The 26963-nt window shown below is 39.9% G+C and overlaps 1 protein-coding gene across 7 annotated transcripts in view; it reads right to left on the reverse strand.

The window, feature by feature from the left end:
* Positions 1–26963, reverse strand: part of gria2b (glutamate receptor, ionotropic, AMPA 2b) — a 141647-nt gene that overhangs the window by 69384 nt on the left and 45300 nt on the right. For all 7 annotated transcript variants that reach the window (XR_007248841.2, XM_059644847.1, XM_048543878.2 and 4 more), the window contains 4 exons: positions 25526–25765; positions 21860–22056; positions 16850–16903; positions 2000–2161 (listed from right to left, as the gene is read on the reverse strand). Coding sequence is in view for 6 of the 7 variants with exons in the window: in XM_059644847.1 (XP_059500830.1) it covers positions 2000–2161; positions 16850–16903; positions 21860–22056; positions 25526–25765 (653 nt within the window). In the remaining variant the exon portion in view is untranslated. The remainder of the gene's footprint in view (positions 1–1999; positions 2162–16849; positions 16904–21859; positions 22057–25525; positions 25766–26963) is intronic.

Here is a 26963-nt window from a genome sequence, read left to right on the forward strand (position 1 = left end):
CAACCCCAGTGAACCCTAGAGGGATCCGCCACAGCCAGACAACATTCCATCCACTCCTTGGATGAAAGTAGCAACAGATCTATTCACAGGCAAGATTACATCCCTGAATTTCCCATTGTTCTAGGACTTAACATAAGCACAACTATCACTATCATGTTGAATGTTATTTTCAGTTTATTTGATGTCCAACGTCAGACTGTGCCTGACAAAAGGCCACAGTACACTGGCAATCATTTCAAGGTAAGCAGTAAGTGGTCAATGACCTATTATCATCATCCTACAATCTATAGTGAAATGGTCTTGAAGAATGTATTGTATCTAATATCACAAAGATTATTAAGTATCAAACAACAAAGCAGCATTTTTGCATTTTCATGCAATACCATGGCTAAAACAATTTATGCTCTGAAGTTAATTGTGAACAATTCTGCCCTGTCCTGACATACATTACACTCTTCTTCAAAGACAGAGAAGAATGAAAGATAGAACTTGACAGCACAGGTTTGGCCCTTTGGCCACAATATCGTGCCAAACATGATGCCAGATTAAACTAAACCCTTCTGCCTGTGCTTGGTCCATATCACTCAATTCCTTGTATATTCATGTCTTTATGTAAAAGTCTCTTAAAAACCCCTATCCTACCTGCCTCCACCACCACTACCCCACCAGCAGTGCGTTCCAGATTCCCACCACTCTCTTGTGTAAAAATATTTTCCCATCACGTCTCCTTTGAACGTTCCCTTTCTCAACTTAAATGCACTTCCTCTAGTTTCAGATATTTCAACTCCAGGGAAAAAAAAATTCTGACCATCAACCTTATCTATCCATCTCTTAATCTTCTTCTATCAAGTCTCCCCTCAGCTTCCACCGCTCCTGAGAAAACAACTCAAGTTTTTCTAGTCTCTCCTTTTAGCTCATACCCTCTAATCTAGGCAGCCTCATTGTAAACCTTTTCTGCACCCTCTCCAAAACCTCCAAATCCTTCCTCTAATGTGGTGACCAGAACTGAACACAATACTTTAAGTGTGGGTAAACCAAAATCTTATAAATCTGCAACACGACATCCTGATTTTTGTATTCAATTCCCTGACCAATAAAAGTAAGCATGGCTCACACCTCCATTACCATCCTATCTACTTGTGTGGCTACCTTCAGGGAACTATGGACTTGAACCCCAAGATCCAGCTGTACATCAATGTTTTTTAGAGTCCTGCTACTATACTTTTCTTTAACATTTGATGTCCCAAAGTGCAGCACCTCACACTCGGATTAAACTCCATCTGCCATTTCTTCGCCCACATCTGCAACAGATCTATATCCCTCTGTATCCTTTGACAACTGTTTACACTATCCGCAACTCCACCAATCTTTATATCATCTGCAAACCTACTAACCCAACCATCTACATTTTTATCCAAATCACATATATATCACAAACAGAAAGAGTTAAACTCATACCATTGACCATCCCCATATGAAACTATATTCCCATTCCTTCATTGTTGTCATGTCCTGTTACTCCATCCCTTAAACCAGAGAGTACAATGGGTGCACTGATATCACATGGACTGCTGCAGTTTAAGTAGGTGGCTTACCACGACCTTCTCAAGGGCAATTAAAGTGGGACTATAAATGCTGGCCCAGCCAGAAATGTCCTCATATCATGAATGAATATAAAAAGAAAAAAATCCTAAAGCATCTTGCAGCCAATTAAATATTTTTGATGTGCAGTCATTGTTGCAATTTAGGGAAGAGCCCCAAATTTATGAACCACAAGGTCCCATAAACAAAAGTAGCATCAAGAACATGTAGCAAAAATAGTATCCTAGTTGAGAAATGATTATTGGCCACATCTCATTGGTCTTCATAGAAATTAATATTCTGATAGCAGCACAGTTGTCACAGAGACTCACCATTAAAAACCCAAGCTCTACTTAGCACTTAGGCAGTTCAATTTTCAATAATTCATTGACAAAAATAATATTGGTAATACACCTACCTTAATTTTGCTCGTTTTTCCCCCTGGATATTCCTTTTCATCAAGTGCTAACCATCGCTGCATAAACTTCATAACAACTGGATCATCATAATCAACAATTTGAAATCCAGATACGTTTGCACCCCCGTATTGAATCTTTGATAAGTCTCCATCAGTAAATCCCTGCAGCAGGAAAGAATATACATGTTGTTAATATGCAGGATCATCCTTTCTAACACAAATTGCTCATTGTTACAATGTTGGAAATTAAAGATTTTGCTTAAAGATGGAAATGTTTGTAACAATGAGGTAATTGGATGCTCTGTTAAGCTTGGAAATAAGCCAATTTCTTTTACAATAAATGCCACTCGAGTCCTGTTAGTCACCAATGACATTGTGTTAATGATGTAGTTAGTTGGCTCACTGAGCTGGTTCATTGTTCCGCAGACATTTCATTACCCTGATGGGTAAATCATCCGTGCCACCTCCGAAGAAGCGCTATTGTGTTTTCCCACTTGTTATTTAAACTCTGGTGTCCTTTGAGCTGGATTACCACACTTCCGGGTTTCCTTCACAATGGATTATATACGGGGCCTAGCTCTGTGCTTATTGATGGCTTTCTTAGTAGAGAATGAGGCTTCTAGGAATTCCTGTGCTTGTCCCTGCTTCATCTGTCCCAGGATCCTGGTGTTGCCCCCGCCAATTGGTGGTTTTCCTTTTCCATGTGGATCGAGATGAGTGAGTATTGGTTGTGTCTTTTTGTTTCCAGTTGATATTCATTTACCCTTGTGGTTAATTTCCTTCCTGTTTGTCCAATGTAATCTTTGTCGCGGTCTCTGCAGGGAATCTTGTATATGACACTGGTCCTGTCCACAATGGGTTGTGGGTCTTTGGTTCAATTAAGCAGTTGGTGTAGGGCTGATGTGGGTTTGTGTGCATAGTGGTCATAGGAATCTTGAGGTCAGTTCAGATGTGTTCTTGATGTAAGGTTGTATGATGAGTGTGTCGGGACTTACAGTATCTTTCTGGTATTGTTGGTGTAATAGGCATCTTCTGAACCAGTTTTTTGTGTATTCATTGTCTTTGAATACTTGGAAGAGGCACTCTTCTTTTTGGCGTAGTTCTGAGCTGCTGCAGTATGTTGTTGCCCATTTAAGTTATGTTCTCACACAAATTTGTTTGTATATGTTTGGGTGGTTGCTGTTGAAATTCAGCATTTGGTCAGTCTGTGTGGCTTTCTTGTGTACTTTTGTTACGAATTCCCCATTGGTCCTGCGTTCCACCATGGTGTCTAGGAACAGGAGCTGTTTGTTCTTCTCCTCGTCTGGTGAATCTGATCCCAATGAGTGTTCTTTATTAGTTTGTATGTCTCCTCTAGTTTGGTCTGTTTAATAATGGCAAAGGTGCCGTCCACAAAGCATATTCATAGTTTTGGTTGGATTAGTGGAAGGATCACACTTTCAAGTCTCTGCATTACTGCTTGAGCTATTAGTCCAGAGATAGATGATCCCAAGGGTGTCCCGTTGTTCTGTTCATATATTTGGCTGTTAAAGATGAACTGGGTGGTGAGGCACAGGTCCTGTAGTTTCAGCATGTTGTCTGTGGAGGTGGTGTCACTAGGATCTTGTTCTTGTTTTAGTAGTTTTGGCAGTGTTTCTCTTGCTAGTGGTATGTCTATCCATGTGAATAGGGCAGTAACGTCAAATGATACCATGGTCTTGTCGTTGTCTATTCTTATGCCCTTGATAGAAATGAGGAACTCTTGAGCTGAACGGATTGAGTCGGGTGAATTGCTGACAAAGTGCTTTAGTCTCCTTTGTAGCTCCTTGGCTAATCTATGTTATGGTGTGCTGCGCAGAGAGACTATGAGTCTGAGGGGTACTTCCGGTTTGTGTACCTTTGGGAGGCTGTAGAATTGAGGGGTGTTAGTTCCCCTTCAGGTTTCATTCTTAGGTGCTTTGTTTTGTTGATTTGTCTGGTCTGAGTCTCTTTAGTGTATTGAGAATCTGATTGCCCAGTTGTTGCCTATCTGCACTTGCTGGTATGTGTTCTCGTCGGCTAGAAGTGTATGTGCCTTGGAGAGGTAGTCTCATTTATTTAATATTATCGTCATGTGCCCTTTGTCTGCTAGTAGTATTGTGATGTTCGCGTCCTTTTTCAGTCCTTCTCATGCCTTCCTTTCAGATGCATTGAGAGTGTTGAGTTTGTTTCTTTTTCTGGTCAGTTTCAGGTTTGCTGTCTGTTTTATGGCATGTTATGTTTCTTCATTGATGCCATGGTCTTCAGTATGGCTTTCAGTATGACTCAAAATTCTGTTTTGTTGGCGCCTCTGTGGTTGCAGTTGAGTCGGTGAATTAGAACCGTTTTCTCTGTGTCTGTCAGTTTCCAGACTGAAAGGTTTCCTATCCAGGTGTCTGCTCTGTTGTTGTTGTTTTGGTGGGTTAGTTTAGCTAGTTTTTCCTGAAGGATCTGTCTTTCCCTGGCTCTTGCAGTCTGTTGACTGATTTTGATGGTTCATTCTAGGCCCATTGTCCAGTCTTGGTTGTAGCTTCCCGGAATAAAGATTTTTGGTGCGTAATTTCTTTGTCACATCTGTGGAGCCAGTTGTGTGTGTTGCTGATCATTACCTTTACCATCCTGTGGCCGTCGTATTCTGCTATTTTACAAGCTTGTGGGTTGTTTATGGCTGGTTTGTATCTCACACTGCATGGTAATACCTGGTTCTTAGGGCATCCATGTAGGAAGTAGAGTTGTTCACGGTAGCGGTCTGTCATTTGGCATAGTTTTCCCATTTATGTGCCTATTTGAGCGTGCTTCGTCCATAAGTCTAAGGTTTTAGAGTAGATTTGTAGCTCGGGTTGGGGGTGTTGTGGTTGGTTGGCTCACCGATATCCACAGGGATAAGGAAAACCACCAATTTGACTGGGACAACACCAGAATCCAGAGACACCTGAAGCAGAGGCAATCACAGAAATTCCTGGAAGCCTGGTTCTCTACTAAGAAAGCCACCAATAAACACAGAACTTGACCCCATATACGCTACATTGCAAAGGAAAACAGGAAGTGAGGTAATCCAGCTCAGCAGACACCAAGGTTTAAATAACAGGTGGGAAAATGATAATGTTACCCATCAGGGTAATGAAACGTCTGCGGAACAATGAACAAGCATGGCGAGCCAACCAAACACAACATCCACAACCCGAGCTACAAATCTACTCTCAAATTTTATTGTGTTAATGAGCTTTTATTAATTAATTTCTTATTCCATCGACAGGCAAAATAGGCCATGGATATTTTATGAAATATTCACCATGGAAAATGTACAGCCAACACATTTGTGAATTTACTGAGATAAATCATTTTGGATAAGTAGATCTTACACAGTATTGCTGAAGGCTGAACTGAAATCTGCAACCTGGGTCATGATGGTTACCACTAATTTAATGTGCAACTTCAACTGCTTAAGTAGTCCCTATAGGAAGTGTTCTAAATAGGGAAATCCAGATAATTATAGCTACTACTAATCTCTGAAGGAAAGAATTGTGAGCTATATGTAAATTTCAGTCATCAGGTCAATAACTGGCATCCCCTTTTTAAAAAGTGGCATCAGTAACAAAGTGCCAAACTTTGGATAATAAAGCGTCGTCACAACTGAAAAATGCATATTGAATTACATAATTTCTTTTTTAAACAGCAGCTATTCTCATCCTTTTTTTTGTCTAGCTGACATTTTTAAATAACAACTCCTGTCGACTAACAAAAAGCTAAAGCTCATTCCCAAAAATCACAGAGGTATTTCAAGACTGAAAGAAGACAGCTTACTTCACAGTCTCTAAATTTCATCAACACCAACACACTGAATGTACAATTACATTTGGTGAATTTGAAATATAACACTAGCGTACAATAAGAGATAACAAAGTGTGGAGCTGGAGAAACACAGCAGGCCAGGCAACATCAAAGGAACAGGAAAGCTGATGTCTTGGGTCAGGATCTTTCTTCAGAAAAAGGGTCTGAAGAAGGGTCACAACCCAAAATGTTGCCTGGCCTGATGTGTTCCTCCAGCTCCACATTTTGTTATCTCTGTCTCCAGTATCTGCAGTTCTTGCTAAGTCATGTATAATAGATGCTTTGAAAGTATTAAATGTGTTTGTTTTAAATTAAGAACAATTAGTTTGTCCACAATTTGAAGAAGCGATATGCTATTTCTTTTATTTCTTAATTTTAATTGACTGTTAAATATCTCAAACACTTGCCACTTGCACATTCTAAATTATTTGCTTTCAGACAGTATCTTCAACTCAGCTGTTCTTCTCTTGTATTAAGATAGCTGGGGTGAAAGGTACAATAGAATACATGCATCACAACATTATGAGAATTTAAACTCAGGCACCTGGTGGGTTGGAATTTGCAGCTGCAGTGATGATAGTACAGTAGAGATGTTACTAGATTAATAGTTCAGAGGTCTGGGCAAACGCTCTCAAAACTCAAGTTCAAATCCCATCTTGGTAGTGTGTGGAATTTAAGTCCATTAATTAACATGAAATAAAAAGCAAAGGCAGGATATCACTGGCTCTGGAGCGGTGGTGACAGTAGAAATGCAAAAGAGGTCTAGATTGTGGGCAGATTTTAAGTTACGGACTGACACTTAGATTTACATCATTTAGACCCCAATTAGGGATAATTACTTGTGCTCTCTCTCAACTATCAGCAAAGTGAAGGAAAGTGTTGTCTTCAGAGCTATCCAGCAACATTTACTCAGCAATAATCTGCTCACAGATGCAGGTTCCATTGAAAACACTCTATTCTGGGCCTCCTTACAGCCTAGTCCAATCATGGACAGAAGAGATTAAGTAAGAGTGACTATGTTTGACATCAAGGCAGCATTTGACTGTGTTTAGATCTGGGGTGGGGGACATTTAATTGGGCAGAGCTGGTACATAGAACCTTGCTGCCTCTGCCCTGAAGTCCAGGATGAAAAGGGTTCTGGATGCATTTCTGCCTTACTGCCAATCAGGGCCTTTTAGATGACAGAGATAACAAGGTATAGAGCTGGACGAACACAGCAGGCCAAGCAACATCAGAGAAGCAGGAAGGCTGACGTTTCGGGCCTAGACCCTTCTTTTAGATGACGATTAGTTTCCACTGAAGGGTCACATCTTGCTATTCAACAGCTGGAAGTGGGGGAGTCACTGCCCAGCAAGTATTGTGGGCTCCACAGTAGAGGAATCCCTCAATCAAAGACAGTCTGGACCTGAAAAAGGGACTTGTCATGAGAAACTGCAGAGGGTAAGGAGCACTGAAAGTTATACCCTTGTTCATGCTGACAATTCCCTCTCTCCCACAATCCAAATCCGCGGCTCCCTTCTTAGTATCTCTTCATCAGCCTGGGCTTCAGGTGGGTGCTCTCCTGCCAGTGTTGCCTACAATGCACAGCTTCTGACATCTGATTCACCAGCAGCTTCTCAGTGGCAGAATCTCCACACTTGGGATCCTGATTATAGGGAAGGTGGGTCAAGATCCACCTCAGTAGCTAATGGGCTCTGAATTCAGCAGCTCCTTCTGGAGGAACAGCAATGCAGAGTTCTCCCTGGCTTATCTTCCAATGGGTGAGATCCTTGTTATCTACATTGAATATGGCCAGTTGTCTTTTTTAATCAAAGAACAAAGAACAAAGAAACCTACAGGACAGGAACAGGCCCTTCGGCCCTCCAAGCCTGCACCGATCAAGATCCTCTGTCTAACCTGTCATCTATTTTCTAACGGTCTGTGCCCATTTGCTCCCTGCCCATCCATGTACCTGTCCAAATATATCTTAAAAGATGCTAATGTGTCTGCGTCTACCGCCTCCACTGGCAATGCATTCCAGGCACCCACCACCCTCTGTGTAAAGAATTTTCCACGCATATCTCCCTTAAACTTTCCTCCTCTCACTTTGAACTCATGACTCCTAGTAATTGAGTCCCCCACTCTGGGAAAAAGCTTCTTGCTATCCACCCTGTCTATACTCCTCATGATTTTGTAGACCTCAATCAGGTCCCCCCCTCAAGCTCTGTCTTTCTAATGAAAATAATCCTAATCTACTCAACCTCTCTTCATAGCTAGCACCCTCCATACCAGGCAACATCCTGGTGAACCTCCTCTGCACCCTCTCCAAAGCATCCACATCCTTTTGGTAATGTGGCGACCAGAACTGCACACAGTACTCCAAATGTGGCCGAACCAAAGTCCTATACAACTGCAACATGATCTGCCAACTCTTGTACTCAATACCCCACCCAATGAAGGAAAGCATGCCATATGCCTTTTTGACCACCCTATTGACCTGCGTTGTCACCTTCAGGGAACAATGGACCTGAACTCCCAGAACTCTCTGTTCATCAATTTTCCCTAGGACTTTTCCAGTTACTGTATAGTTCGCCCTTGAATTTGATCTTCCAAAATGCATCACTTCACATTTGCCCGGATTGAACTCCATCTGCCATTTATTCGCCCAACTCTCCAGTCTATCTATATTCTGCTGTAATCTCTGACAGTCCCCTTCACTATTAGCTACTCCTCCAATCTTAGTGTCATCAGCAAACTTGCTGATCAGACCACCTACACGTTCCTCCAGATCATTTACATATATCACAAACAACAGTGACCCCAGCACAGATCCCTGTGGAACACCACTGGTCACAGGTCTCTAATTTGAGAAACTCCCTTCTACTACTACCCTCTATCTCCTGTTGCCCAGCCAGTTTTTTTATCCATCTAGCTAGCACACCCTGGACCCCATGTGACTTCACTTTCTCCATCAGCCTGCCATGGGGAACCTTATCAAACACCCTACTGAAGTCCACGTATATGACATCTACAGCCTTTCCCTCATCAATCAACTTTGTCACATCCTCAAAGAATTCTATTAAGTTGGTAGGACATGACCTTCCCTGCACAAAACCATGTTGCCTATCACTGATAAGCCCATTTTCTTCCAAATGGGAATAGATCCTATCCCTCAGTATCTTCTCCAGTATCTTCCCCACCACTGACATCAGGCTCACCGGTCGATAATTACCTGGATTATCCTTGCTGCCCTTCTTAAACAAGGGGACAACAATAGTAAGTCTCCAGTCCTCTGGGACATCACCCATGTCTAAGGATGCTGCAAAGATATCTGTTAAGGCCCCGACTATTTCCTCTCTCTCTTCCCTCAATAACCTGGGATAGATCCCATCCGGACCTGGGGACTTGTCCACAATCCTAGATTGTTAACCACTCACGGCACTTTTTTTCTGTTATATTCTATATCTTTTATCAATGTATAAATTGATTTAATTGAGTATTGAGGAATCATAGAATCCCCACAGTGCAGACAGAGACATTTCAGTACATTGAGTCTGCACCAATCTGCAAAAGAGTGTCCCACTCTGTCCCCATAACCACCCATTAACCATAGCTAAACCACCAAGCCTACACATCCTTGGACACTACGGGAAATTTAGCATGGCCAATCCACCTACATCTTTGGACTGTGGGAAGAAACCAGAGCACCTGGAGGAAACCCATGCAGAAACAGGGAGGGCATCCCACTCTGTCCCCATAACACTCCGTTAACCATGGCTAAACCACCATGCCTACACACCCTTGGACACTAACCTACACATCTTTGGACTGTGGGAGGAAACCAGGGCACCTGGAGGAATCCCATGCGGAGAAAGGGAGAATGTGTAAACTCCACACAGACAGTCACCCAAGCTGGAATCAAACACATTTGGGTCTCTGATACTGTGAGGCAGCAGTGCTAACCACTGAGCCACCATGCCCACTCCCATGCTCTGCTATATGTTAGGTATGGTCGTTTCCATTTATTCATTCTTAATAGAGAGAAAATTTAAACATTTCAAATTGAGAACAAAGCTGATAAATTTCAAAGTTCCAGCGCTATCAGAAAGCCGTGTTACATAGGAATGTGATTCCCAAATAAATGACAAATTGCTGTCCTGCACCTTGACTACAGAAGTTACATTTTCTCTTCACAGACATATATTTAAACCCTATGCAATTCTGGTCAAGTCATTCCACTGGTGTTAGTATAGACTCTAGGCTTGGATTTTCACCTGAGATGAGCAGCTTTAAGCCTGAAATTCCCCAGCCTTGGGAGGAACTCCTCAAATTGTGGGCCCTTTACTCAGTGAGCAGGTGCAGCTTGGAGTAGGCCCTTCGAGTTGTCCAGACAGATCACAGGTAGCCACAGGGTCAGCCAAATGCCAAATGTACTATTTAACAAAGTTGCTTCAGTTATCTGAGATATTGTCCCAGCTATTTGCTTGTGTTTTAGGGGCTTTATCTCCCTACCCCCTACCGAAATCTATGCAACACCTGAGCAAATTCATGCCCTGTCCCAATGTCTTTAATTCCAACTCAATGCCACCTCACTAATCACTACACTTCTGCTTACAATGACAACTCTTCCAGTATCAAACATGGGCATATTGAGATGAATTATAACAAGGTTCTAAGTATCTATTAGAGTCTTTTCTATGTTAAAAAAACTAACACATTCATGAAAACCCATTCAAAACTTTAAAACCCTTCAACAGGTTAAACCCTTGCAAACAAAAAGTTGTGTAGTCATAACTCCAAATCAACAGTTTAGTTAGGCCACACTTGAAATATTGTGCAAGGTTCTGGTCGCCGCACTACCAAAAGGTTGTGAAAGCTTTGAGAGGGTAGCAAATATTACTTGTTTGTAAGGTATTAGCTAAGAGGATTGATTGGACAAAGTTGATTTGTTTTCACTTTAAAATAGGATGAAAGACTATCTGTGAAGTTTGCAAAATTATGGATAGAATGAATAGTCAGAATATTTTCTTTCCCCAGGGTTGCAATGTCAATTACTAGGGGACCTAGGTTTTAGTAAAATGGGGTAAGTTTAAAGGAGATGTGAGAAGAAAGTTTTATACACAGAGTGTTAAGTGCCTGGAAATGTGCTGCCAGAGGAGGTGTTGGAGATGGATAAAATAGCAATGTTTAAGATATATAAATAGGTAGGGAATAGAGAGATATTGACCACAGTAGAAGCAAAAGGCTCTTAATTTAGAAAAGCATCTTGTGTCTGTGCAGTCTTGGTGGACCTAAGGGCCTATTTCTGTGCTGTGCTGCTGTTTCTTGTTTGTTCAAAATCAACTAACTGTTTGATAACCATTTTGAGCTGCCAATCTGATTGCAAACTTGGCAGCCTGTTCAGATAATAAGATGGAAAGCAGTCAAACAGTACTGATGAGAGAATGGAGAGATCAGAGATAATGGGAACTGCAGATGCTGGAGAATCCAAGATAAAAGTGTGAAGCTGGATGAACACAGCAGGCCTAGCAGTATCTCAGGAGCACAAAAGCTGACGTTTCAGGCCTGGACCCTTCATCGGAGAGAGAATGACAGCCCTTAGAGTAATGTTAACACATGGCTAATGCAAATGCTAAACCAGAATTTCTTTATCTCCCATTGATGAGGATGTGCTATTTTAGAAACACAGGAACAGAAATAGGCCACTCAGCTCCTTAGGCCTACTGTACCATCATAAATTATGGATGATATCTGACCTCAATGCCATCTCCATATCACTTGATGTTGATAGTAACTGGAAATCCATTGATCTGTTTTGAACTTACTCAATGACCGACCTTACATGACAAACAGAGGTATAAAAATCCAGATTCACTGCCCTCTGAATGAAAATGTTACTCATCACTTCAGTACTAAATAGCTTGTCTTTTATTCTGAGATTGTCCCCACAACCAGGAGAAACATCTTTTTTTCCTTCAGCCCTGTCTCACCCTTTAAGCATTTTGTGCATTTCTATGAGATCAATACTCATTCTTCCAAACTCCAAAATTATAAACCCCTAGTGTCCTCAATCTCTCCTCGTCAGCTTGGGAATCAGTCTAGTGAACCTCCATTACAGAACTGCACACAATACTCCAGGTGCAGATCTCACCTACTTTCTACATAACTGGAGCAAGACTTCTTTGCATGAGTACTCAAATCCTCTTGTGATAAAGGCTAACATATCATTTCAGAATGCCCTTGGACATTATCACTTTCCAATACCTCATTCTTTAAGAAATATGCTTATTGCCTCACCCTCGGGCGACTGTCTGTGTGGAGTCTGAACATTCTCTCCGTGTCTGCATGAGTATCCTCCAGGTGTTCTAGTTTCTTCCCACAATCCAAGGATGTGCAGTCTAGGTGGATTGGCATAGTTCTAAATTGCCCATAGTATCCAGGGATAGGTCTGGGTGGGATACTCTTAGGGTCAGCGTGGATTTGTTGGGACGAAGGACCTGTTTCCATACTGTCGGGGTTCTATAAATTTGTCTTCCCCATATCATCACCCACAAAAGTTTCATAGGGTTGAGAAGTTAAGCAACCTCGTAGCTTGTGTTTTTTAAGAGGTCTCACTGACAAAGGTATCCCTTTTATTAATTTTTAAAGGGCTAGGATTGGATTGAAAGTTCTGCAGACTTACTCCACACTTCAAAAGATTTATGCCTATCCTAAGAGTTTATAATTCCCACAAAGGAGTTAAAGCCATCTCTGTAGACAGAGAACAAGAACATCAATAACGTGAAAAGGGCTGTAGCAGTACGAACTCTATTACTGCCCCATAAGATCAGAGAAACTCCATGCATAGGAGCAAAATCAATTATTATAGTTCAATGACTAGGTCTGTTCTCTTGATCATCAGCTCCCAATGGATGTAGAAAGTCAATTTTCATCTTTTGATCCTTGTTGGATTGGTTACCATTTCTTGGTGAATATTAGGAATCTTTCAAGCATTCTCTACAGGACCCTCACAAAATCTCAGCAGGCAAGTGTTAATAAGGGATAATGAAGTACCACCATGACATATGGGAAGAAATAGAGGGTTTAGTGGTTACCATCAGCTTGAAATGTCTCAGCCTCTTCTCTCAATACAGTAATCTGGTAGAACTGGGTCCTGTCTTTTCAGACCCCTGTCCAGAAATTATGTCAAAGATATGCCCAGGGCCTAATCAGAACATTATGCCCAAGAATTAATTTTATCAAATTGATGTTTGACATCTGATATCTATTCCTTGAGCCAGCATCAGAACTTTGATATATACCACAGTTATGAGGTACAACTCCTTCAGCACAGCCCATAACTAAACTTGAAACCTTAAATATTCTACAATAACGTCACAATAAACTTTTCTTTAATTCTGTTCAGAACATAACCAATGAAGTCATGAACTAGAAAAAAACTAAATGAAAATCTGAAATTCCAAAATCCCTGTTTCAACGATGTGCCCTGTAGCATGTTAGCCCAGCTGTTGCCAGCCTCATTGCTTATCCATGGGCTATGTAATTTTCATGGTCAAGTTGGAAGGCTCACAAAAGAAATGCTACAATAGCAAAACTTCCCTTAATAAACTACTGGACTTCAAAGTATCGCACTTCAACTCATGGAGGTGAACTGAGACCCAGGGTGAAAAAAAAACAACAGAAAAGCCGAGCAACGTTTTCGAACATGTAAACTTCTATATTCAAATTCTTATTCAGAATGATAACATTTGAAATCAAATCAATCCCAACAAAGGAGTTCTCACGTTTGAATAACTGTGTTGGGATTTAAGGTAATTGATTTAAGTACATGTTAATATCAGCTGTTTAGGATTTTTGAATATTGACAGCTTTCGGTCTGGGGTCAAACCTGCCAATTAATAACATTAGTTGGTATCATAACAACATAAACTGCTGTTCCCTGATGATTCCTTTTAAGAAGGCACAAGCTACAGCACTTGTCTTCTCTCATATTAAAAGCATTCCTTAAGACGTTAAAAAATCTTCCATGGCCCGCAAAGGTACTTTGATATCATAACCTCATGTCAGACTGTAATGATTAAGTAACTGTCTTCATTATGTAAAACCAAGTAGCTAGCAAGGGGGTGTGATGTTCAGTCCAGGTCTAGGTGTTGGGAATGGCAGGGCAAGGATAGGGGTTCTGGGCCTGAGGACAGTAAAAATTTGGGAGAGATACAGTTGTTTGCATGAGGTTAAGTGTGGAGTCAGTTTAATCATTACTAAGGAGTTACACCAAACACTTGTAAGTCTAACTGTCCCTGATTATTTTATTTAATTTAATTGGAATCTTCTACAGTCTCTGATTTAAGTGAAGACTGTTGGAGGATTCCAAGTGTTTTTGAATTACAAAAGTTCAATTTTGTGCAAAGTTCAATTTTTCTGGGCACTTCCTTAGAGTGGAGAACAATCATGCGTTTTTCATGCGAATAACATCACACTCTACTACTGGGCTCTCGGCAGCAGAAATAGTCTATGGCTGACCCAGCAGAACACTCTGGGATGCCAATACCAGCCCACTCAACCAAATTGACCTAAATGCAATGGGAGAAAAAATGCAAAGGTGCTTCCGGGAACTAACATCATCTTTACAGTTTCTCCATTCACAGGTGAAGTGCGCCTTCTACGATGGGTACTCTGCAGTATTCCCATGCACAACTGTCATTGCTGATGGAATAACTATTGTCTGTCCATTGGAAATCTTCAGCCTATAACTGTTTTCCTGCAGATGTTGTCTGACCTGCTAAATATTTTTAGTATTTTCTGTTGTCACCTATGATCTCTTTGGTTGAATCCAACTCTCTTTGTACTAGAAACACAAGCTGGGAAGATCTAATCCAGTCCAATATCAGGCATGAAGCAGAAACAGAATGACATTTTATCCTATAAGGAATAGAAGTTCAGTGTCTTTGGAAGTTAGAACACCTTCTAACTTCCAAAGACACTGAACTTCTATTCAATTCAAATGCAGCAGTATAACTGCTGCATTTGAATTGGTAGACACTGGAAATTTTCGTATCTTTGTCTCATTGGTATGAATCTAACATTTTTTTAAAAATCACAAAAGAAACTACACAAATCATTTTCTGAGTATGTGGCAACAGCGCCGGTGATTTCCCACATGCATTTAGAGAAGTTGCTTTCAGATCCTCATTCATTTTACTAAAGGGAACAATTAGAAACATTGATAAGAAGTTTTCTGGTTTGAGGACCATAAAATTAGTTTACAGCTAAGCAGAACCCAGAACACATTATTTGTCTCACGTTTTGCACAATAACAGGTTCACCATGTTTACCTCTACCAATAAGTGACATAGCTGATGGGAGACCGGAATATGCTAAGTAGCATTTTTTTAGTACTTCAAGTTCTACCCATCCTCCTATAATATTAATAAAAACAGGACAGAAAGAAACATGGTACTTTGGAGAAGCTTATCCCAGTAGGCAATCAAGATCCAATAATGCATACAGTAAAACTTTGGCCCTTCGACCACAATCCATCAGGGTTACAACAGGAGTCTCCCCAAGAGCCCAGGAATTTCAACTCTATTGGATTTGTCTTTTTGTTTCAACATCTACACCTCGTGACTGTTTTGTGAGGTACACCCTTGATAAATATTGGCTTTGAAACCTGGTATTGTGCATAAACTCTGAACACTTTAGTCAAATTGAACAGTACTTTTATTTATTCTGAAGCATGTTATCAAGCAGTTATAGCACAAGAACAAAAACAAAAGTTGCTGGAAAAACTCAGCAGGCCTGTGAAGAAAAAATCAGTTAACGTTTCGGGTCTGGTGATCCTTCTTCAGAACTTATGGTGGCTGGGAAAACATTGGCTTTCATGCAGAAAATAGAGAGGGGGATGGGGTAGGGAGTAAAAGATAGGATACAGTCCACAGAGATAGGAGAGCAGTTGGATGAACAAAGGAGTTGATAATAATCTCTCCGGAAGGCAAATAGTTGTTAATGAGGACTCTTAGTGACTAACAATTGGTAGTGTCTAATGGCAGGCTATGGCATAACACTAACTCTGATTTTTTTTCTTCACAGATGCTCCCAGGTCTGCTGATATTTTCCAGCAATTTCTGTTTTTGGTCCTGATTTACAGCATCTGCAGTCCTTTCAGTTTTTATTGGGTATAGCATAAGTATTGTTTGTAATTTAATTCACTACATGAGAATGCACCTTATTGCATGACATGCTTTTTTTAAATGAATCCTTAATCTGTCTAAGGAACTTTCAGAAAAGTAAGCATTGCACTTTCTGCAGAATCCATTTAATTATTGAACTGTTTTGCTTATTCTTAAAATTTTAGTTTTTTTGATATTCTTTCAGGCTATGACATTGTAAGATTTAACTTCAGTCTAATAGAATCTTCTGGTTTAAGATAATGGTCAATAAATGAAAATTTTTCTTTTTCTTTGACAAAGTTACTTATGTCAAAACTTAATGAAGATGATCAATTGCAACGTATAGATGTTGATGCTGCTGCTCACACAGCTTGTCCTCTCTAGCCTGAGAATTACTAGTCCAGCACAAAATCAGAATAGCACAATGCATTTCTATGACATTCAGACAAGTCTTGTTGATAACTCTTATTGAGAAAATGCATAGGTAAGTTGGATTCAACAAATGAGCATCACAATAATAGTACACTTTGAGCCTAGCATTACCATGCAGTTGTTCTGGTGACCTGCTTGATCTGAATAGGCAGAAATACATAACTGAAATTTCTTGAGCATTATAATTAAGATTTTTGTCCCTTCTGGGATATTTGACATTTATTCTTAACTAATAGATTATTCAATTTCATATTTCTTTCGCTGGTAAGAGGAAATTATTAAAACTACAAACGAGTTCTTTTGTCAGTCCAAATATATACCTGTCACAGTTAATATTGCTGGAGCTACTTCCATTATACATTAACCATATGTTGGTAACTTGAATTTGCTTGTCTTTATGTTTTTGCACATTGTACGTTTCCACAATAATGTGTGGACTACCTACCAGGTTGGCAAAGATATAGTGATATCCTTTGACATGCTTCCCAATAGTTATGACCTGAAATAAACAAATTGAGAAATTAGTTTGTCTCTTGCGATATTCAGTATTGAACGGCAGATTATCAGAAACATGTATGGAACTTAAGTTATGCCCAAAGGAGTGATAGAAAATCAGAGTTTTTACAGCATGGAAAAGGGCTCTTCTGTCCATCATGTCATCTAGCTATTCTAAAACCATTTTCCAACATTGGCCCATAACATTGTATGAAATTATATTTCAAGCGCTCATCTCAATAGTTCTCAAATGTCTTGAGGACAGTGATTTCCAGATACCCACAAGTCTCTGGATGAAAATTATTTTCTTTACTAAGGGGACAATCTTCTCCCCATCTACCCGATCAGTGCTCCTCAATCAGATCCCCCTTCAACATTCTCTGCTCTCAGGGAAAAAAACAGCGCAGCATCTAATCTCTTCATAACTGTGTTGCTCCGGCCAACATCCTGGTGAAATTCTTCTGCATTCTCCTGAGTGCAATTGCATCATCCCTATAGTGTAGTGGCTAGAACTGCACATAGTATTCCAGCTGTGGCTTAACTAACACGAAATACAACTCTATCTTAACCTCTTTGCTCTTGCATTCAATGCCTTGGCTAATAAAGAGAAGTATCCTATATGCCTTGTTAACCATCTCATCAACCTGTCCTGCTGCCTTTAAGGATATATCAACATGCACAATAGGTTACTCTGATTCTCGGTACTTCCAAGGGTCCTATCCTTCAACATGTACTCCCATGCCTTGTTAGTGCTTCAAAAATGCGTAATCTCATACAGCACTAACATTATTGTTTCCAACATAAAAATCAAAATACAAAGTTGTTTGCTGAAGTGCCATTCAGGTGAAATTCTAATTAGCCATTAATTTCAAGTTCAGATTCATAAAAGGGGAGAACGATCTCCCTTGGATTTCCTGTATAATCTCTGACATTTACAACTTTGCTCAATTGGATGCACAAATATTTATGATGATTATTCAATTTATGCTATTATTGATACCAAAGTAGAGAATGAGGCAGGAAATGGATATCAGAGGTCTTAATTATAAGAGGCCATGGTTGAGATTGTCAGAGACAGAACATTAGCAGAGGAGTGCTCGGCTGCCTCAGGGAAAGTGCATATCACACACATTGATCAGCATTGAGGAGAGGTCAGAGGTCATGAGATGTTTGGGGTCTTGGGGTTGATTGGATGAATTGTGTGGGAAGGATATTTGATCATAGGAGTGGGGCATCTGATCATGCAGTTGATCAATGGGCCCTCTCGAGAATGAGCTCAGAGAAATAATATTGCCATGACCTCACTGAATCACAGAGCAGATTTGATGGGCCAATGGCCTGTTTCAATTTCTACACTTTATGGTCCTATGGTCAGGCAGCATCCAGCAGCTAATTGGAAAGAGATGTACCGCCTGGATCCTCATTTCTTTTACCTGCTAACTTTCCTGAAGAACGGAAAACCTAAGCAGCTAGAGGTAAATTAGAAGTGGTCAATGAATGTGAGACAGGACAGGGAGGACGTCATATCAGACTTAGTATGAGGGAATGGGCCATGGTGATCGATGTTTCAATGGGGAGAGCATTTTGGGCTTAGTGGCCATAACTCCATAAGATTTCGAATCGTCACGGACAAGGATAAGGGTGGCCCTCAGGTGAGGGTGTTTAATTGGGCAAGGGCCAATTACATCCAAATTAGACAGGAATTGGGGAATGTGCATTGAGAGCAGTTATTTGAGAGCAAATCTACATCTGGCATACGGGAGGTTTTTAAGGATCAGTTAATTAAAATGCAGGACATGCATGCACCTGCAAAACTGAAGGATAGGAATGGCAGGTTTCAGGAACCATGGGTGACAAGAGAAATTGTAAGCTTAGTCAAAAGGAAAAAGGAAGCATGTCTAGGCAGCTACAAACTGACAAAGCTATTGAAGAATAGACAGAAATTGGAAAGTAACTTAAACATGGAATTAGGAAGGCTAAAAAGGGCCATGAAATATCTTCAGCAGAGATTCAGGGCGAATCTGAGGGTTTTTTATGTATATATTAGAAGAAAGAGGGTAGCAGGGAAAAGAGTAGGACCACTGAAAGACAAATGAGGGAGGCTACAGGGAGCTGGGGAGATCCTTAATGAGTTCTTGGTATCGGTATTCACCAAGGAGAAGGACATGATTAATGCTGTGGTCAGGAATGAGTGAGCGAATACTCTAGAGAATGTCGATATATTGAAGGAGGAAGTTTTGGGTATCCTAAATTGCATTAAGGTAGACAAGTCCCCAGGACCAGACGGAATCTATTCCAGGCTGCTGATATATGCAAGGGTCAAAATAGCTAAGGCATTAGCAGATATCTTCGCATCCTCTTTGACCACAGGCAAAGTTCCAGAGGACTGGTGATTAGCCAATAGTGTTCCCTTGTTTAAGAAAGGAAGCAGGGTTAATTCAGGAAATTATAGGCCGGTGAGCTCGACGTCTATGGTGTGGAAGCTCTTGGAGAAGATACTGAGGGACTAATTTTTAAAACTCTATTGCAGTCCTTTGCCCTGATTTCTTTACCCATATTATTTCTATCACTGGTGAACACTGACCCAAAGTATCCATTTAGAATCTTACCTCTATCCTCTGGCTCCATGCACAAATTGCTGCTGAGGTTCTTAACAGGCCCTACTCTGTCCCTCATTACCCTTTCATCCTTAATATATCCATAAAACAACTTTAGATTCTCTTTTATTTTACCCACCAGTATCCTTTCAAGTCCTTTTTAGTTCTCCTAATCTACTTTTTAAGTTCCCTCATCCACATTCAATACTTCTGCTGTTTTGAGCCCTTGTTATCTGCCAGAAATCTCCCTTTATTTTCTCCTAACCCAATCCTGTATATCCCTTGATATCCATGGCACACAGAATTTCAGCATGCTTTCTCTTTGTTGGAACATATTAGCCCTGTATTCTTTTTGATTGAATCCCATTGTTCGGAGTCAGATTTACTGAAAGCATCTGCTCACAATCCATTATTATAACTATTAATTCAGTTGTCACATCCCACTTCCCATCCAGCCCTCAATCTCTTCTGACTTACAAGCTGCTGATTATGTAAGCATGTACCTTTTATTTACCCACATGGGCCCCCTGCTTTCTTCATAGCCCTACCTTTTTGCTTTTCTCCCATTTAGATTCTCAGAACTGCCCGTGTCCACATAGTAATCAATTTGCAATAGTGAATGAGCAGCAACACACTGATGATGAAGTAGCATTCTTAGTCACCAGCTCAGATATTGCTACTGCATCTTATGCAGAGGAGAAGACAAATGCAAATCTACAAGTGATGAGATATTGACCACAAGTGTCTTCAGCTAGGGCAGGAAGCAAGGATAGCACAGGGGCCAGCTCACCAGAGGTTACACATAGGTTTCACTGTAGAGGACCTAAATAAGCATATCAGTGGAGTGAGTTTACATTAAGTTTGATAGCCATGCATAATGATGTACTTCGTGTATAAACAGGCCCAGGAGAAAGCTGCCACATAATGTCAAAAAGCATGGAGGAGTCTGAATGTACACAGGGAAATTCTCAGTGTCTGGATTCTGCTCTCTCCAGAATGGAAATGGAGGAAAACTTCATTAGCAAATCTGTAGAATCTACTAGGATGATCTGATTGCCGATGAGTTTCGTCCAAGTGCTCTAATTTCTTCCCAAAGTCCAAAGGTTAGTGGATTAGCCATGCTAAATTGCCCATAGTCTCCAGGGACGTGCAGGCTAGGTGGATCAGTCATGAGAAATGTAAGTTACAAGAATAGAGTAAAGGGTGATTGATCTGGGTGGGATGCTTTGGAGGATCAGTGTGGACTTGATGGACACACTGCTTCCACACTGTAGAGATCCAATGATCCTCTGATTTAAATGAGTAGACATAAAATGTGGGAATTGGAATGGAAGCTCAAATAGAAGTCCTATGGATTCAGGTTGCTACCATGCAAACTCAAGACTGCTGCCATTGTGGGAACTGTAGGATATTATAGCAGTCTAGTAATTGTCTTCCAACAGATTATGATTTCTGTATTGTCATGTACAGGAGAGTGACAATGGCTCTATTCGGTCACCCTTTATACATCCTGCCCAAATTTCCCTTCCATTGAATTTACCCAAACTATCTTGTCTATTATTAGGTTAAACATTAGGCATTTTGAACAGGTTTAAAAATGTCAATAACCTTAATAGATTATGCCTCCGATCATATGTCTCAGATCAAAATGGATCTTCAACAACTTAATCCAAATGAATCAGTACATACTTGGAATTAGTGTGATAGTTTTACACATGAAAAATATTGATGTAACTAATAAAATAATAACTTTTTGCATGATTTTCTATTAGCTTAGTAAATACAACTTAAGTAGCTCAAGGGGAGGTCTGACTATAATTTTAGAATAGAAGAACAGTTACAGGAGACAGTTCAAAGCTGGAATTCTGCTTGAAAATCACATGAACAGTTGCAGTAAGAAGTCAAATAGCATATCAATGTGCTAACCTACAACAAATTCCAAATGGAGCGTCAGTGTGCTATCTAACTGCAATTTCAATTTGTATAACAATTTTGACTGTTTTATTTAGAGTTTTGTTGAGTGGAAGAGTCACCCGGGTACTGAATGCCATTTCATCTGGAGCAAAAGTAACATTCACTACTGTTGGCCTGGCAGTACATTCACTGGTTATCTGTTCAGTTACAAAATGCTACTTTGCATACTCAGACATTAAGTGTGAAATTTTCTTTACTATAAACATTGCTAATTTCTTGATTTACTCTGCACTGTGGATATAAGAATACATTTTATGAGATCAATATCAATGTGGAACCTCATGCTGTGAGCATCTAGCCACTAATTAATGAATTAGCAAATAAGTTAATTAATAATGGTAAAAACAATTACAGAGTATTCTGATATATTCAAGCTATATATATAGTACCTGCTCCATGATGTCATTAACTTTGTCACGCTCACAATCAAGAATTACTTGTCTCTCCTTTTTATTTTCCAGGTCCTGAAAAAGTGAGCGATAGGCTTCATCTTTCCTCTCATCTTTTATATTTCCCACATTGATTGCAGTCACTTGCCACTTATTTTCAGCAGCAGCATCCAGGACTGCCTGTAAGACTGACAACCCTGGAGAAAAGAACAGAAGAATACAGTCAACAGATTACATTCACTGCCTGAACAAAACTAGTTAGAAATCGAATTACGAGAAATCACCTAATGTTCACTTTCTGATATTTGCATGAACTTAATGAAGACATGCCAAGATAATTGGTTTAATCTGGTAAAACGTTTCAGAGAACATTGAAGGTGGTTACTTTTACATAAATATAAAATTAGTAATTAAGTTAATTAATAATGCTATAAACAATTACAGAGTATTGTTATCTATTCAAGCTGTATATATACATCAATTATAATCAAAATCATAACACAAGTAGGATAAGCAGAAGACCAGAAGACCCTCAAATCTGCTCAAGTTCATTGTGATCGTAGCTGATGTTGAGCTTCCATTAATATGATAGATTTCTTACAAAGATTTTGGAAAATTAAACAAGTTATCTTTTTTCAATCAACATTTCAAAACATATATTGATTTCCCTTGATTATAGTTATCATTGGATTTCAACATCAAGGAGAACAGTGAGGGAAAAGTGATTCAAAATCAACAATAACTAACTCAGAAATAGTAAGAATTGCCGAAGCTGGAGTCAGAGATAACAGTGTGGAGCTGGAGGAACACAGCAGCCCAGGCAGCATCAGAGAAATAGGAAAGCTTATGTTTCGAATTGGGCCCCTTCTTCAGAAATGGGGAGGGGGAAGGGAGCTCAGAAATAAATAGAGAGAGATGGGGTGGGGCTGCGGAAAGTTGGTTGGATGGTGATAGGTGAGTGCAGGTAGGGGATGGTGAAGATTGGTCAGTGACATGGGTAAAGCGGATAGGTGGGAATGAAAATGGACAGATTGTTTCAGGTCACGGAGGTGGGGATGAGAGGGAGGGTTGGTCATGGGCTGGGGCTGGGGATGTGGATGGGGATTTTGAAACTGATAAAATCCACATTTCGGCCTTTGGGCTATGGGCTCTCAAGGTGGAATATAAGCTGCTGGTTCTCCACTTCCTGGGTGGCATCACTGTGACACTGGAGGAAACATCAGCAAAGATGCCTCCCATCATATTTCCACTTGTCATTGATTTCCTTCCTTTGGCCTTGCTTGTCACAGTTCCTGATCAGCACTTCTCTCCATTGATGTGGAAAGCTAATAAGTCACCTTATTATCCAGCAGCAGAAATATTGGACTGGCCCCTTGGTATAATGACAGAAAGAAAATCCCCAATCCTGCTTCAATCCTTCCAAATTTGGTAAGGAACATTGATGGACTTCTCTACCTCTCCCTCTCTCGCTTTCAAGCTCCTTAACAGCACCCGTAGCTTATCTTTTTTCCTCTGCCTGATTCTAAATTATCTGTTCCTATGACAGAGTCCTCATGCAGCAACAAGCTCCCTCATGGTAGCAAGAATAATCTAAAAACCCTTAGCATGTGCTAATTAAGTCACAAAGTAAACCAAATTCTTTGCCATCATTGGTTGTTGATTATGGCTAAATTAAGGCAGTGGAACAGGATTGAAAACCATAATGTTACATGATACTGTCTAACAATACTGTCCTACATACATGAATCTTTTAAGTGTAATTTCCTTTAGGATTATGTAAATTAGTGTACACATCAAGTGGAACTGAAGTAATGATATAAGCCACTCTCTGCAGTGAAAGATACAGCACATCCTTTATACATGCAGAATCCATGAATGAATCAAGAGGGAGTTATTAAGATTGAAATAAAGTTACTTTTATATAGCAACCTTTATAATAGGGTGTCACAAAACCCTTTACAACTAATTAAGTACTACTTAAATGTAGTCAATGTCATACATGTAGGAAACGTAGCAGTCTGTATGCAGACATGAGGTTCCCACAAACAGCAATGTGATAATGGCTGGATAATCTGTTTTATGATGATATTAATTTGAGATAAATATTAATCAGCCCTGGTGCCATTGGATTTGTTGCATCCACCTGAGAGGGTATTCCGAGCAATTGATCTACTGACTTAACCAAAATCAGCACTCTGACAGTGCAACACTCTGTCAGTGTGGCACTCACATGTCAACTATTGCTGCAGAGTCCTAAATTAAAAATTAATCTCTCAACCTTCTGTCTCATGAGCAAGAATGATAGCAACTGAGCTGCAATTGCTTTCTATAGCTAATTTCGACCTGAACTACATTAGCAGGAAAGAAATCTATTTCACCATTAGAATTTCTCTTTGAAAATAAAAATGAAACTGCATTTATTTATAAGGCCAAGTGTTTTGTATTTGGAACGTGTAACCACAGCTGTCAGCATGTTTGCTGGACTGATATGATTAGTTTGCATATTCTGAAGGAATCTTGGATTGCCAAAAATCAGTTGCCAATCAAGGATTTATAATCCAACAGGTCTGGCAGCATCTGTAAAGAAAAAAATCACAGATAGCTTCTGAGGAAGGGTCACCAAACCGAACCATTAACTCTGATTTTTTCTTCACAGATGCTGCCAGACCTGCTCAGCTTTTCCAGTAACTTTTGTTTTTGTTCCTGATTTTTACAGTATCCACAGTTCTTTCAGTTTTTGTTTTTCATAATCCACTCGGTCAAACTTTGTTCCTGTCTGGAGACCCTGTGTAGATAGGGGAGGGAGAGGTAACTGAAGGAGAGCGGTTGGAAAGGTGAGGAATTGATAGAGCACCTTATCAGACTGCTAGCATTCCCAGATGTGAAGCCAGGAGGAATGTATGAAAGGATTGAAATGGCATGCCAATGGCATGCTTTGTTCAGGTTCTGTCAAGTTTAACAGCAGCATCCTCAACTTCACTTGCACACTGAAAGATTTTATAACAGTTTCAAGTGAGCACAGCAGGTACTTTGGTAGCCAATGCAACTCAAGAGAAATCAAACCATAGAAGCTTTTTTTTTTGTTTCACACTATCTCTTACATTCTTGGAAGATTAATGATGCAGCGGATGCATCAAGCATAAGGATTATATCACCATCAAGCCTGTCGATATCTTATTCTCTGATAACAAAGTGTGGAGCTGGATGAACACAGCAGGCCAAGAAGCATCTTAGGAGCACAAAAGCTGACGTTTCAGGCCTAGACCCTTCAAGAGAAATTTCACCCGAAACATCAGCTTTTGTGCTCCTGAGATGCTGCTTGGCCTGCTGTGTTCATTCAGCTCCACACTTTGTTATCTCGGATTCTCCAGCATCTGCAGTTCCCATTATCTCTGTATCTTATTCTCTGTTATTTAATCCCTTTCTCCACAGGGAGTTTTGAATTTCCTTATTTGATGAAAATCTGAAACTTAACTGAATGAAATTTTAGAGTATGCATCCAATCTTAAGATTTAGATTATTCACCCCAAAATTCATCCCTAATGTGTTAACATCTCTTAATTTAGCTGAATTGTTAGATAATTTCACAGTGAAATGTTCATACATAATTATTGCACAAAAAGGAAGGAAAACCAGGATAGTAACATATAGATAAAAAAAGCGTACCTCTGTCACTGTCATACAGATAAGCAAACTTGTCCCACTGATAATATTCAATCAAACTAAGAAGAGCACCCTTGAGATCTGGCCTCATCTGTATGACAAATTGATGCAAGCCATCCGCAGGAAAGCTCGGGGTGATAAAAGAAACATGCAGTGTTCCACAGAATGATGTAAGCGTGTTTACAGACTTCTTGTCATAAAATCCAAAAATAGCGTAGACCCCTCTTGAAAACTGGGAACAGACTGTAAGAGAAAGAAAGTCAAAAAGAATTTTTAATTTATGAACACTGAACTATCAATCAGAATTCTGTTACCACTAACACATTCACAATCCAAAAGGAAAATTGTTCTCTCATAAGGATGGAATTGTACTGGGCGATCATGTAAATACAGCCCAGTGACGCACTTGTACTTTGTTCAACTTAGTATACTGTATTCATTGTCCACAATGGATGTTGGATAGTCAGTTGCTACTTTCCTAATAAGTGCTGAACACTTCCGTGCCATCTGTACATGTAATGTTAAGGTTTGCTTGCCTTTTTAAAGCTCCATCTCAATCTCAATCTGTTCTCTGCCCTTCCTTTGTCTTACATTGTTCTAGTGAAGCATGATTTAAGCTGAAAAAATCCTTATCTTTTTGCTGGAGTTTTATAGCCCTATGACGTAAAATTGCCTCAATAACAATTGCTGTAACTGCAGCACACATTTTCCCTCAGAAATGAGAGCTAGCATTGTCACAAGGTTCCATTGGAAAGGAGAGAGTATAAACTGGGTGTTAGCATAGGAATTTACAGTTTATAGACGGCAGGGGTCCGCAGTACTAGTGCCCATCTGATATTCTTCCACCGCATCTCTGGACTACTGGAGCATTCTTGCTTTTCTACCACCATCATTTTTATGACTTATCATTTCCTGCCTTCCACCTAATTACAAACTTCTGTTTTTCCTTGGTTCTGCTTCTCATAAGATATGCTTTATATGACTGTATAGGTTTTTCATTTCTTACCGAGGAAAGGTCAACTTATCTCTCTGTGTTGTCTGTTTCCAATACCTTCTACCTTTAGTCATGTGTTCAACAGAAAATTTATTTTCAACATTTTAGCAGAGGCATTAGCACATTTAATAGTGATGAATTTCAAATGAATGCATTGATCAAACAAGATAGGCGATGACACATGTTTACCTTGGAATTTTATTAAAATAACTACACAAAATAAGGTGCTAGGAAGTAACATTTCATGTTAATCAACATCCCAGTACAGAGATACATTTACTTTATAAAATTATTAGCTATACTGTTCTTTTTTTTTCTGTTTTTAGTCAATCAATGTTCACAGTCAAAATGTGTGCCAAATTAATACCAGTAAAGTAATGTACTGGTTTAATGTTCCATAAACTTCTAGATGTCTATGGAACATTAAACCAGTGAAGGTGGAATTTC

Source organism: Stegostoma tigrinum, chromosome 1 (assembly GCF_030684315.1).
Source record: "Stegostoma tigrinum isolate sSteTig4 chromosome 1, sSteTig4.hap1, whole genome shotgun sequence".
Taxonomy (NCBI): domain Eukaryota; kingdom Metazoa; phylum Chordata; class Chondrichthyes; order Orectolobiformes; family Stegostomatidae; genus Stegostoma; species Stegostoma tigrinum.